This window comes from Mustela erminea, chromosome 6 (genome assembly GCF_009829155.1).
Source record: "Mustela erminea isolate mMusErm1 chromosome 6, mMusErm1.Pri, whole genome shotgun sequence".
Classification (NCBI taxonomy): domain Eukaryota; kingdom Metazoa; phylum Chordata; class Mammalia; order Carnivora; family Mustelidae; genus Mustela; species Mustela erminea.
This window is the reverse complement of record NC_045619.1, coordinates 122,011,975-122,026,894: the sequence shown is the minus strand read 5'-3', so window position 1 is coordinate 122,026,894 and position 14,920 is coordinate 122,011,975. Positions and strand designations below refer to the sequence as shown.

General features: G+C 35.5%; 1 protein-coding gene across 1 annotated transcript in view; it reads right to left on the bottom strand.

Moving 5' to 3' along the window:
• Positions 1–14,920, bottom strand: part of SLC39A12 (solute carrier family 39 member 12) — a 79,924-nt gene that overhangs the window by 46,692 nt on the left and 18,312 nt on the right. Inside the window, exon 7 of the mRNA XM_032349535.1 lies at positions 2,539–2,711. Within this exon, the coding sequence (XP_032205426.1) occupies positions 2,539–2,711 (173 nt within the window). The remainder of the gene's footprint in view (positions 1–2,538; positions 2,712–14,920) is intronic.

The following is a 14,920-nucleotide window of genomic DNA, read 5'->3' as shown; positions in this document are numbered from 1 at the left end:
ATTAGATGTACTGACAACAACAAAGGGAAACTGGCCACAGACTTTCGATGATGAATCCTTTGGAACGAGCATTCTCATTGAGGAGGGCAGGATTGGTAAGTAAAGCAATGGGAGACAAACATGAACAGAACGATACTCATCTTTCACCAGCTAAATGCCAAGAAATTGAATCGTTCTGGTCTTAGACTACCTTCTCCTAGAGTTTCACAGAAGCTTTCTATAAGCTTCTGTGCCCTTGATCTTTACGTGCCATTCCTGTGCTATTTAGGTCATTTGTTTGTTTTACATTTCTTCTGAAATCACTAACACAAATGTCCTTAATGGTGATTCATTATATTCTATAAATCTGAAACCCCAAATATTTTTATTAAAGAACAAAATCAAATGAAAATTTAGATTATCCAGCCAATAACCTTTAAAATATCTTTATGCCTTCGCATAAAACTTCAGTATATGGGTATCCTTGCTTTGATATCATCAGACATCTATGATAACTTTACAAACATATTCTAAAGCAGTGGCTCAAGATCTCTAATTCTGAGAATCACTTGGAGGGCTTGTTATAAGACAGACTGCAGGGTCCTACTCTCAGAGTTTATGATTCAGCAGATGCTGGGCTGGGACCCGAGAATTTGCATTTCCAAGAAGTTCCCGGGTATAACACTTTGAGGATCTCTGGTCTAAATAACATAGGCAGGATCTTCAGATCTTCTCTGTCATAGGGTCCTGTCAAGAGTCACGAGGAAAGGGACAGGTTGGGACAGAGAAGAACCATTTGCATTGTTAGCACAGGAAATGACTATTACTGATTTTAGAGGTCACATGCCTTAAGTAGGTAGTTCCTAAATTTTAAGAAACAATTTTCATTCTTTATAAAGATAAGGCCTCATTAGGCAAATTTGCTCCATTCCTAAAAGCCAGCCCTGAAGAAATCTACTTAGCAAAGATTAACATAAGCATCAGCTCTCTTCACTATGAGCTGAATACAATTACTATGAGTTTGAAAGAATCAAATTTAATACAGGTCTTTATATCTTATATATACATATCTTATGATATACATATATACAGAAGTAACAGAAATCTACTTTAAAAAATATCTAATATTCTAATTAATAATCTGTTTTTGTCTAAAAAACAAAATAAGCAAACAACAACAAGAAAGGGAAACAGAATCATAAACATGGAGAACCAACCAGTGGCTGCCAGAGGGGAGGGTTGGGGAAATGAGCAAATAGATGATGGGGATTAAAAGATACAAACTCTTGGGGGTTGGGGTTGGGGAGGGAATGTATGATACTGCCCAGTCATGTATCTATAACTCACAGGAACAACATTCTGCATTGTTAAGAATCTATAAGGGATCTTGCCCTTTTAAGGTACAGACGGTACCTTGCTCACCTAATATACAAATAACAAAAATAGTTTTATTTAAATCAACATTTCCCAAACAATAGCACAGCTGCTAAGAGCACAGAATATGTTATTAGACAACCTATGTGCATATCCTAGTTTCTGTGAACTGAAGCAATCATTTGTTAGTTCCATGTCTCAACTTTTTCATCTGTAGTATGTAATAATATACCTAACCTCATAGAGTTGTGATAATAATTAAATGAGGCAATGCAGGTGAAATAGTGCCACATCTAATACAAAGTACATACTCAATAAACATAAGTCATGTTTGTGGAACATCAATTTATTAGGATTTCAAATGGTTAGAGTGAAGAATGCCGTAGTCAAAGTTTGAGAAGTGTTGGATTCAATTAGATAAAAGAAGTTTATTTGCTAAAGGACTTCCCCAGATAACTTAATATGCTACAAAGCAATATGTATATCTAATATTTCCAAAACAAATTGGACCATAGCACCCCTTTTCAAGAAACATTAAGATAGGCTAGCGAATGTTCTTTAGAGCACGACTTAAGGAAATAACAGATATAAATATGTTTATAAACATATTTATCACTTTTTCTCAAAAAGAGAAATATATCTTTCACAACTTACTGTATAGATATTTCTGTTAGTCATGGCTCAAAGTAATCTCTTCATAACCTAAACTATGTTTAAAGCATTCATTCATCATTGTGAATATATATGTAATGTCTATATCCTCCTACTATCCCATAAGTGACAAAGGAATTGTTCCTATTTTTGTTCAGCCTTGTATCCCTAATGCCTGTGATGGTGACTTGCAGGTAGTAAATGCTCAGTATGTTTACTGAATTAATTACTCACTCATTTAATACAGACACAAGTGGGAAAAGATATATATGAGACAATGCAGATATACACACACATACACTATATATGTTTTTCTTGCCTATCTTGGGCTCATGTTTATGTCCATAGAGATCTATTTATAGAAGAAAAAACCCATGGCCACTCTGTAGAAATAGAATATTTTTACATTTAAAATACACATTATAAATACACATACACAGGAAATACACATTATCCTTTAAATTTTCCGCAACTCTTACAGAACTTTCACAACTTTAACAGTAACATCAGATGGTATAAGAATAATGACCATACCTCATCCCAGGAAGCTGAACCATCATTTGACTCTTGGCCCATGGATACAGAGAGATTAGGGTGACCCCAATCATAGATTGTTAGGTTGGTTTGTGTCCTTTGAAGTTGATGGATTTTACCTTTTCTGATACAGGTACTTTTGGTCCAGAGAATGTTGAGGAGCTGGTCTAGTTCTAGAAATTTCACACAAAATCTGGTGTCACATAGAATAAAGATAAGTCAATCTCAGGATCATCACAATTTCTTACGGCCACTGTACAGATATTCTGCTAAATAAATTTGGTTCCAATGAAAAATCAAGATGTTACTCTGGACAATAATAAAAGAACATTTATACTTCATGTGAGTATTGATTGCCTCACAAGATTTACACTAAGCTTTGGAGCTATATCAGCCTTACAAAGAAGTTCCCACCATTTTTATCTCCTAAGGATGATACAAAGGGAAGTTCCTCCAAAGGGATACCTTCTCTCGAGTCAACTATTTCTTTTTCTAGATGGCCTCTATAAAAATGCAAACAAAAAATAGAACTGGCCTAATCCTTAGGAAATTTATTTTTTGAGGGACTATAGACATCCTTAGTAGATTAACTATAACTATACATAACTATTTCCTTTGATTAAGTCAATACAATTATTTTCTTTTTAAGGGTTTGTTCATGCAGAAATAATAAAGGAAATAAAAGGGGTCTAAGATTGCAGAGACAAGCTGACTTTGTTTACTAATACTACTGTGGTATGGTTGCCAGTTTATAGATTATCTATTTAAAGATGGTATGGTTTTATATACCTGAAAACTCTAAACAATGCAAAAATAAAATAAAAGATTTAATGATGGAACAGGTTATAAAATTAGTCCATAGAAATAAAACCCTTTGTATACACAAAGACAAGTTAGAAAATATAATTTAAGAAAAGACCCCATCGAAGACAGCCAAAAGAAAGCTAAAAGCCTAAATACAAATATAACAGAAAATGTCTAAAACCTATGAGTAAAATAATAAAGAACTCCAAAAAAACACACCTGTACGCATGAGCAATGGAGACATATATTCATATATATAAGATGTAATATCTTATAAATGTCATTTTCTCTCTAAGTTATTTTATATGTGTGTGTATACACATCACAATAAATTATCACAATGTTTTTCTTTCCAGCTTGACATTTTGGTGATGTCTGTTAGGAAGTAAAAACAAGCCAGGAATATGCTGAAAAGAAGAGCAATGAAGAAGGCTAGCTCTATCAGACATTGAAATATACTAATATTTTAAATATTATATACTAGTATACTAATTATAAGTAAAACTGTAAGTAAGAGAGTATGATACTGGCCCATAAATAGATAAGTTGACCAACAGAATAGGAAATAGAAATATATTTGATTACATTTGTCAATGTATTATATAGAAGAGGAATCTCAAATCAGTGGAGGAAATAATTTCCACTGCATTTAAAATAAGATGTATTTAAAAAAAGGGTGGCCATATAGAAACAATAAAGGAGATTTATTCCTCACAGCATATACCATAATTAATCCAAAATGAATCATAAATGATAACATGCAAATATTGGAAGAAAATATGGATGACTACCTCTATAACCTAGAGGACAAAATCACAAGAGACCTAAGCAAAATGGAGATAAATAATATGCCTGATAGGGAATTTAAAGTTATAGTCATAAAGACACTCAAAAGACTTGAGAAAAGAGTGAAGGACATCAGTGTAGCCCTTAAGAAAGAGATAGAAAACATAAAAGAACCCATCAGAGGGGCACCTGGGTGGCTCAGTTGGTTAAGGGTCTGACTCTTGATTTCAGGTCAGGTCATGATCTGAGGGTTGTAAGATCAGGCCTGTGTCAGTCTCTGAGTTAGGTGTGGAGCCTGCTTTAGATTCTCTCTCTCTCCATTCCCCTCTGCCCCTCCCCTCCTTCTCTCTCTCCTTCTCAAAAAAGAAAAAAAATAGATGAAGAAATCAATAAATGAAATTAAAACCACACCAGATGGAGTTAATAGTAGACTAGAGAAAAGAGAGAATGGATCACTGACCTGGAAGACAGAGTAATGCAATCAAGTTCAATAGCTGAGAGGAAAAAAAATTTTTTTCAAAATGAAAACATACTTAGGGAACCCAACAACATCATCGATTGTGATAACATTTGCATCATAATGCTTTCAGAAGGAGAAGAGAAAGAAAGGGGGGTAGAAAACTTATTTGGAGAAATAATTACTGAAAAATTCTCAAATCTGGGGAAGGAAAAAGAAATCTAAACCCAGGAAGCACAAGGACCCCCCCAACAAAATCAACTCAGGGAGGTCCACACCAAGACACCAAGACACATAGTAACTAAAATGGCAAAAAGTAGTGGTAAAGAGAGAATTCTAAGACCAACAGAGAAATAAGAAAACAGTTACATACAAAGGAAACCAAAAAGCTATTAGTTAATTTTTCAGCAGAAACTTTGTAGTCCAGAAGAAAGTGACACTACATATTCAAAATGCTGAAAGAAAAAAAAAAAAACTGCAACCAAAAATACTCTATCCAGCAAGGTTACCATTCAGAATGGAAAGAGAGAGAATGTTTCCCCAACATACAAAAATTAAAGGAATCCATGACCACTAAACCAATCTTACCAGAAATGTTAAAGGGAACTCTCTGCTTGGCAAGGAAAAACCATAAGTAATAGTAAGAAAACTAGGAAGCACAAAAGCAATAAAAATAAGTATATCTATAAAAATCATTCAAAGGACTCACAAAATAAAAGGATATAAAGTAAGACACCATATACCTAAAATGTGAGGGCAGGGAAAAGAGTAAAGAAAGGGCTCAAACTTGAGCAACCACCAACTTAATATAGACTGTTATATATAGAACACATTATATATATAATGAATGGTAACCGCAAATCAAAAATCAGTAATAGATATGCAAAGAATGAAGGGAAAGAAATCTTATTGCTAAAGAAAGTCAACTAAATGTGAGAAGAGAGTAAGAGAAAAGAAGAACAGAGAAGAACTACAAAAACAACCATAAAGTGAGTAGCAAAATGGCTATAAATACACATATCAATAATTAGTTTGAATGTAAATGGACAAAATGCTGCAGTTGAAAGGATGATAGAATGAATGAGAAAGCAAGACCCATATATATGCTGCCTATGAGAGAGTCATTTCAGACCTAAATAACACAAGCAGATCGAAAGTGAAGGAATGAAGAAACATTTATCATGCGAATGGATTTGAAAAAAAAGTCTAGGGAGCAATACTTATTTCAGATAAAATTTTTTTTTTTAAAGATTTTATTTACTTATTTGAGGGAGAGAGAGAATGAGTGGGAGGAAGGGCAGAGGATAAAACAGACTCTCTGTGGAGAGGGAAGCCCAGTGTGGGACCCTGAGATCATGACCTGTGATGAAGGCAGAAGTTTAACTGACTGAGCCACTGAGATGTTCTAAAATGACTTTAAAACAGAGACTGTGACAAAAGATAAAGAAGGACACTGAAAAATCATTAAGGGGCAATCCAACAAGATGATATAAGAGTTGTAAATATTTATCCACCCAACATCGTAGCACCCAAATACATAATATTATTAATAATAAATGTAAAGGAAGTAATTGATAGCAATACAAAAATAGTAGGGGACTGTAGCACCCTACTTACCTGAATGGACAGATGGTCCAAACAGAAAATCAACAATAGTGATTTTGATTGACATACTGAACCAGCAGGATCTAACATCTATTCAGAACATTCTATACTAAAATAGCAGAATATATAGTACTTGCAAGTGCACATGGAACATTCTGTCAAGTGGATTACATATAATCACTAAAGAGGTCTCAGAAAATTAAAAAACAGAGAAGTCATACCATGCATCTTTTCTGAACACAATTCTATGAAACTAGAAACCAATAACAAGAAGAAATCTAGAAAAAGCAAAAAGCATGGAGATTAAATAACACGCTATCACACAATGAATGGTTCAACCAAGAAATCAAAGAGGAAATTTTAAAAAATACAAGGAAGCAACTAAAAATGAAAACAGAGGGACGCCTGGGTGGCTCAGTTGGTTGGACGACTGCCTTCGGCTCAGGTCATGATCTTGGAGTCCCGGGATCGAGTCCCGCATCGGGCTCCCAGCTCCATGGGGAGTCTGCTTCTCTCTCTGACCTTCTCCTCGTTCATGCTCTCTCTCACTGTCTCTCTCTCAAGTAAATAAATAAAATCTTAAAAAAAAAAAAAATGAAAACAGAATGGTCCAAAATCTCTGAGATGCAACAAAAGCTGTTCTAATTGGGAATTTTATAACTTTAATAATTTAAATAATTAATATTAATATTTAATACTTTAATAATTTAAATAATTTTATAATTTTATTGGCCTACCTCAAGAAGAATGAAAAAATCTCATGTAAATAGCTAAATCTTACACTTAATGGCACAAGAAAAAGAAAAATAAACAAAACCCAAAGCCAGGAGAAGGAAGGAAATAATAGAGTTTAAGGCAGAAATAAGCAAAATAGAAATTAATAAACCAGCAGAACAGATCAATGAAACCAGAAGCTGGTTCTTTGAAAATATCAACAAAACTGGTAAATCTTTTGTGAGACTCTTGAAAAACGAAAAGAGGACTCAAATTTTAAAAAATCAGAAATGAAAGAATAGAAATAACAATTCACACCACAGACATATGAAAGATTATAAGAATATTATGAAAAATCATATAGCAAATAAATTGGATAACCTAGAAAAAGTGGATAAATTCCTAGAAACATATAACCTAACAAAATGGAGTCAGGAAGAAATTGAAAATTTGAAATTGATTACTAGCACTGAAATTGAATCAATAATCAAAAAACTTCCCAGGGACTGGTTAGCTCAGTTGGTTGAGTGTTCAACTCGATTTCAGCTCAGGTGATGATCTCAGGGTTGTGAGATCAAGCCCCACACCAGGCTCCATGGCCTGCTTAAGATTCTTTCTCTTCCTTTCCCTCTGCCCCTACCTCTCTCTCCCTCAAAATAAAACAACATCCAACAAATGAGAGTCTAGGACCAGAAAGCCTCGTAGGTGAATTCTACCAAACATTTAAAGAAGAGTTAATATCTGTTCTTCTCAAAGAATATTCCAAAAACTAGAAAAGAAAGAACTAGAAAGAAAAGCTTCCGAATACATTCTATGAGGCCAGCATTATCCTGATACTGCCAAACAAAGACACCACAAAAAAAAGAGAACTATAGGTCAATATCTCTGATGAACATAGATGCAAAAATTCTCAACAAAATGTTAGCACACTGATTCCAACAGTACATTTAAAAAATCATTTCCTGGGGTGTCTGGGTGGCTCAGTTGTTTGAGCATCTGACTCTTGGTTTTGGCTCAGGTCATGATCTCATGGTCATGAGACTGACTCCTTTGTCAGACTCCATGCTCAGTGGAGAGTCTGCTTGAGAGTCTCTCCCTCTTCCTCTGTCCCTCCCTCTACTCACACACATACTCTCTTTCTCTCAAATAAAGAAATTTTTAAAAAATCATTTGCCATAAAAAAAATCATTTACTATGATCAAGTGGGATTTATTACTGGGATGCATGGGATGCTTGGGTGGTTCAAATGTGATATATCACATCAATAAGAGGAAAGATAAAAACCATACGATCTTTCCAAGAGATGCAGAGAAAGCATTTGAAAAAAAGTAAAACACATACTCATATAAAACGATAAACAAAGTAGGTTTAGAGGGAACATACCTCAACATAATAAAGGCCATATATAAAACCCCACAGCTAGCATCATTCTCAATAGGGAAAAACTGAGAGCTTTTCCTCTCAGGTCAAGAACAAGATAAGGATGCCCACTCCCACCACTTTTATTCAACATTTATTCAACAGCTGTAATAGAAGATAAAGGAACAAAAGGTATCTAAATTGGTAAGAAGTAAAACTTTCACTATTTGAAGATGAGATGATGCTATATACAGAAACCCTAAAGACTCCACCAAAAAACCACTAGAACTGATATGAATTCAGCAAGTTTGCAGGATACAAAATCAATATACAGAAATCTGTTGCACTTCTGTACACTAATAATAAGACATCAGAAAGAGAAATTAAGATAATAATCCTACAATTATACCAAAAATAATAAAATACCTAGGAATAAATTTAACCAAATAACCTAGGAATAAATTTAACCAATAAAAGACATATATTCTGAAAACTATAAAATATTGGTGAAAAAATTGAAAATGACACAAAAAAATGGAAAGATACTCCATGCCCATGGATTAAAAGACTAAATATTGTTAAAATGTCTATACTATCCAAAGCAATTTATAGATTTAATGCAATCCCTATCAAAATATCAACAGCATTTTTTACAGAACTGGAAAAAGCAATCCTGAAATGTGTATGGAACCACCAAACACCCTGATAGCCAAAAAAATCTTGAAAAAGAACAAAAGAACTGAAGGTATCACATTTCCATACTCAAGTTATACTTACAAAGCTGCAATATTCAAAAGAGTATGGTAATGGTCAACTAATCTTCAACAAAGGAGGTATGAATATGCAATGGAAAAAAGTTTCCTCAACAAATGGTCTTGAGAAAACTGTCCAGTTATATGCAAAAGAATGAAGCTGGACCACTTTCTTATACCATGCACAAAAATAAACTCAAAATGGATTAAGGACCTAAAGTTGAGATCTAAAATCATAAAAATCCCAATAGAGCGCACAGGTAGTAATTTCTCTGACATTGGTCATAGCAACCTTTTCCTAGAAATGTCTCCTGAGGCAAGGGAAAGAAAAGCAAAAATGAACTATTGGGACTACATCAAAATAAAAACTCATACACAACAAAAGAAACAATCAATAAAACTAAAAGACAACCTACTGAATAGGAGAAGATATTTGTAAATGAAAATCCAATAAAGGACTAGTGTCCAAAATACATGAAGAATATAGACAACTTGACACCAAAAAAAAAAAATAATAATAATCTAAATAAAAATGGGCAGCAGACATTTCTCCAAAGAAGACATCCAGATGACCTATAGACACATGAAAAGATGCTCAAAATCACTCATATCAGGGAAACCCAATCACAACCATAATAAGGTAACATCTCACACCTGTCAGAATGGCTAAAATAAAAATACAAGAAACAACAAATGTTGGCAAGGATGTAGAGAAAAAGGAATCCCTTGTACACTGTTGGTAGGAATGCAGATTGGTGCAGCCACTGTGGAAAACAGTATGCAGATTCCTCAAAAAAATCAAAACAGGACTGCCATAAAATCCAGTAATCACACTCCTGTATATTTATCCAAAGACTATGAAAACATTAATTCAAAAGGTTATATGCACTCCTATGTTTATTGCAGTATTATTTACTATACCCAAACTATGGAAACAGCCCAAGTGTCCACTGATAGATGAATGGATAAAAGAGATATGGTATATATAAAATTGAATATTACTCAGCCAAAAGAAAACAAAATTTTGCCATTTGCAACAGTATGGATGGAGCTAGAGAGTATAATGCAAAATGAAGTCAATCAGAGAAAGACAAATACCATATGATTTCACTCATAAGAGGAATTTAAGAACAAAACAAATAAGGAAAGGAGAAAAAGAGGGTGGAGGAGAGAGAAAGAGAGAGAGAGAACTAGGGTGAGCCCTGAGTAATGCATAGAATGGAATCAGTATATCACACACAGAAACTAATATAACACTGTTATGTTCACTATGCTGAATTTTAAATGAAAAAGAAAAAAAAACACTTGAAACTAGCATACTTTCTTTCCACCCAAGATATAATCAGTAGCTACAGTGCCCTAGCTCAGGCGCAGTTGTGAGAGAAAATACCTCATGGCTTCTAAAATGCCTAATGGAGCTGAGATAGAATGGTAGTCTGAAGTTGAACTCCCAAGTGCTCAAATGCTGAAGTGGCTGGTTTTTGTTCAAATAGGTGATACTACACATCTCTTATGAACTGTGTTACTTGGCTTTTTTGACCAAGGTCCACAATGATCAATATTCACACAACTTGCCTCTCTCTTCTGTATTGTGGTCTGACTGCCTCCATTTCTTAGAGCTGTCAAGACTTCAAGTGGTGTACATTTTTACATCATTTGAAAAATGGAATCATTTGCACCCCTTCGGCTTGCAACAGGAACTGCACTGCTAAAATTTCCCAACTCCGACTTCCCACCTCAGACTGATTCTCTGCTTAACATGCCTTTCTCTGGCTTATTTCCTATGCACAAAAGCTGGGTAACATGATTTAATTATATTTTGACTTTTAACAAAAAGTGCAAGTGAACTGTAGAAAACCACATATGTTATTCAAATTGCTGGGCAAACAGGTCCAGGAAAAGTTCAACACTGAACTCTATGATTCCAGTTCTCGAGCCCTTCTTTCAGAGTTGGGAGTCTTACTCAGATCACAGGTATTTTTGGTCCCTTGGTAAATTCACATCTCCCTTTACGCTGTGACTTCCCAGGAGGAAGTGTATTGGAAAGGAGCACCAGCTCTTTTGCAACATTCCAGATGCTCCTGGTGTAAAAATTTGAAACAGATTTTAAAAATGTCATTTCTGGGGCACCTGAATGGTTCACTTGATCATGATCTCATGGGTTGTGGGGTCAAGTCTCAAGTCAGACTCCATGCTCAGCAGGTAGTATGACTGACAATCTCTCTCTGACCCTCTCCCCACTCATTCTCTCTCCCTCACTTGCTAAAATAAATAAATGCGTCTTTAAAAATATTAAAATTCAGAGAGGAAGCAAGATGGTGGAGGAGTAGGAGACTGAAATATCATTAGGTCCCAGGAGTTCAGCTATATAGTTATCAAACCATTCCGAATCCCTACAAACTCAATAGGAGATAGAAGAGAAGAGCAGCATTTCTAGGAATAGAAAAGCGACCACTTTCTGGAAGGTAGGATATGTGGAGAAGTGAATCTGAGGCGACATATGGGAAGACAGACAGTGGTGGTGGGGGAGGGGGGTGGCTCCTGGCAAGTGAGAGAGCAGTGGAGCACAAAAATCAGAACATTTAGAAGTCTGCTCCACTGAGGTACATTGCTCTAGAGGTTAAGTGAGGGGAGGAACCCTCGCGGGGACAGTGTGATCTCAGAATCTGTGGGGTCACAGAAAGACCAGGGGTGCCTGAGTGTGGCAGAGCTCAGGTATCAGAGCAGGGCAGCCAAGGAGGGGCTCTCAGCTTGGAGGTACCTTCAACTGTGATCCAAGGCATAGTTGGGCCACTGTTCTTCAAGCAGGGACCCCACTGTGGCAGATCCGGAGATAACCCCTCCTTCCTCCTCCAGAGGAGTAATGCAGGAACACACTGCAGGAATCTGCTGGGTTTGGAGACTCCAAATGGGACCATGCACCAGAGATAGAAACACTCCGTCACAGGCCAGAGGAGCAAGGAGTGTGGCTGGAGACCAGGGAGAAGGGAGGGATTGACTGCTTTACTCTGAGGGTGCACTGAGGAGTGAGGACCCAAGCTCTTGGCTCCTCTAGGACCAGAGATTGGGAGGCTGCCATCTTCATTCCTGTCCTTCACAGCCATATAGAAAGCATTTAGGGAACAAAAGGTACCAAGAATGAACCTGAGCAGATTGCTTAGCCTGTCCCTTGGCAAGGGTGGTGCAATTGCACTTCTGGAAAGATATTTGAGAATCACTGCAATAGGCCCCTCCCACAGAAGATCAGAAGACAAAGTTCAATAACCAACAAGAACTACGGAACTCCAGAGCTAGGGAAAAGCAACACATAGAATTCATGGCTTTTTCCCCATGATCCCTTAGTCTTGCAAAGCTAATTTTTTTTAATTTAATTTTTTTCTTATTCTTTTTTTAAAACTTTTCCTCTTTCCTTTTTTAACTTTTTAACTATTTTATGTTTTTTAAAAAACTCTTCATAAATTTTCATTGTTATAGTCATATTTTATCCCTTCATTGTATTTAAACTTAATTTTTTATACATGGGGTTTTTCTTTGAAATTTTGAGATATAATTTCTTCTAATAGATCGAAATATAACCTATATATAGCACATGGCTTTGTTCTAGTCTCCAGCTGATCACATTCTCTCCCCTTTTTTTCCTCTCCCTTTTTCCAACCAACTTATCAATTCCTTTTTTAGAATCTCTTTTAATTTTCATCTTCCAGTCATATTCTCTCCCTTTAGTGTTTACCCTTATTTTTGTGTATATGTATAAGTTTTTCTTTCTTTAAAATTCTGGGAGGTAATTTCTTCTGAGACCAGAATACAGACAAAATCAAGTGAGTGGCTCTGTTCTACTCACCAGTCATTCATATATATATATATTTTAAAATTTCTCCCCTTTTCTCTCCCCCCAGTATTGAGTCTCTTCTGATTTGGTTAGCATATATTTTTCTGGGGTCTTAGTCACCCTTTTAGCATTTTATTATCTCATTCATATATTCTTATCTGGATAAAATACAAGGCAGAAAAACTCACCACACCAAAGAAAAACAAGAACTAGAGGCTACAAATGGCTAGGGACATAATCAATATGGACATTGGTAATATGTCAGGACTAGAGTTCAGAATGATGATTATCAAGGTACTAGCAGAGATCCAAAAAGGCATGGAAGATAGTAGAGAATCCTTTTCTGGAGAAATAAAACCCCTTTCTGGAGAAATAAAAGAACTAAAATCTAACAAGTTTGAAATAAAAAAAAAAGCTATTAATCAGGTGCAATAAAAAATGGAGGCTATTACTGTAGGATAAATGAGGCATAACAGAATATTAGCAATATATAGGACCAAATGACAGAATAAACAAGCTGAGAAAAAGAGAGAGAAAAACAACTACTGGACCATGAGGGGAGAATTTGAGAGATAAGTGATACCATAAGACAAAACAGTATTAGAATAAATGGGATCCCAGAAGAAGAGAGAGAGGGGCAGAAGGTATATTGGAGCAAATTATAGCAGAGAACTTCCCTAATATAGCAAAGGAAACAAGTATAAAAATCCAGGAGGTACAGAGAGCCCCCTCAAAATCAATAAGAATAGGTCCAAACCCTGTCATCTAATAACAAAACTTACAAGTCTTAGTGACAAAGAGAAAATCCTCTCGGGACAAGATAGCATACAATGTAGCATACAATGATAGAAATATTAGATTGGCCACAGATCTATCCACAGAGACCTGGCAGGCCAGAAAGGACTGGCATAATATATTCAGAGCATTAAATGAGAAAAATATGCAACCAAGAATACTATATCCAGCTAGGCTGTCACTGATAATAGAAGCACAGATAAAACGCTTCCAGGACGGCACTAAATTCATAACTTTCAGTAGTTACCCTGAATGCAAATAGGCTAAATGCCCCCAATCAAAAGACACAGGGTATCAGAATGGATTGGAAAAAAAAAAAAAAAGAAAAAGAAAAAGAAGACCCATCAATATGCTCTCTGCAAGAAACTCATTTTAGAGCCAAAGACACCTCCAGATTTAAAGCTAGGGGTTGGGAAACAATTTACCATGCTAATGGACATCAAAAGAAAGCTGGGGTGGCAATCCTTATATCAGATAAATTAGATTTTAAGCCAAAAACTATAATAAGAGATGAGGAAGGACGTTATATCATACTCAAAGTTTCTGTCCAACAAGAAGATCTGACAATTTTAAATATCTATGCCCCTAACATGGGAGCAGCCAACTATATAAACCACTTAATAACAAAATCAAAGAAACACATCGACCATAACAGAATAGAAGTATGAGACTTTAACACTCCCCTCACTGAAATAGACAGATCATCCAAGCAAAAGATCAACAAGGAAATAAAGGCCTTAAATGACACACTGGACCAGATGGACATCACAGATATATTCAGAACATTCCAACCCAAAGCAATAGAATACACATTCTTCTCTAGTGCACATGGAACATTCTCCAGAATAGATCACATCCTGGGTCCCAAATCAGGTCTCAACTGGGACCAAAAGATTGGGATCATTCCTTGCATATTTTCAGACCACAATGCTCTGAAAGTAGAACTCGACCATGAGAGAAAAGTTGGAAAGAACTCAAATACATGGAAACTAAAGAGCATCTTACTAAAGAATGAATGGCTCAATTAGGAAATTAAAGAAGAATTTTAAAAAATTCACGGAAACAAATAAAAATGAATACACAATTGTTCAAAATCTTTGGGACACAGCAAGTGTGGTCATGAGAGGAAAGTATATAGTGATATAAGCCTTTCTCAAGAAACAAGAAAGGTCTCAAGTACACAACCTAACCCTACACCTAAAGGAGATGGAGAAAAAAACATCAAAGGAAGCCTAAACCCAGCAGGAGAAGAGAAATAATAAAGATCAGAGCAGAAATCAA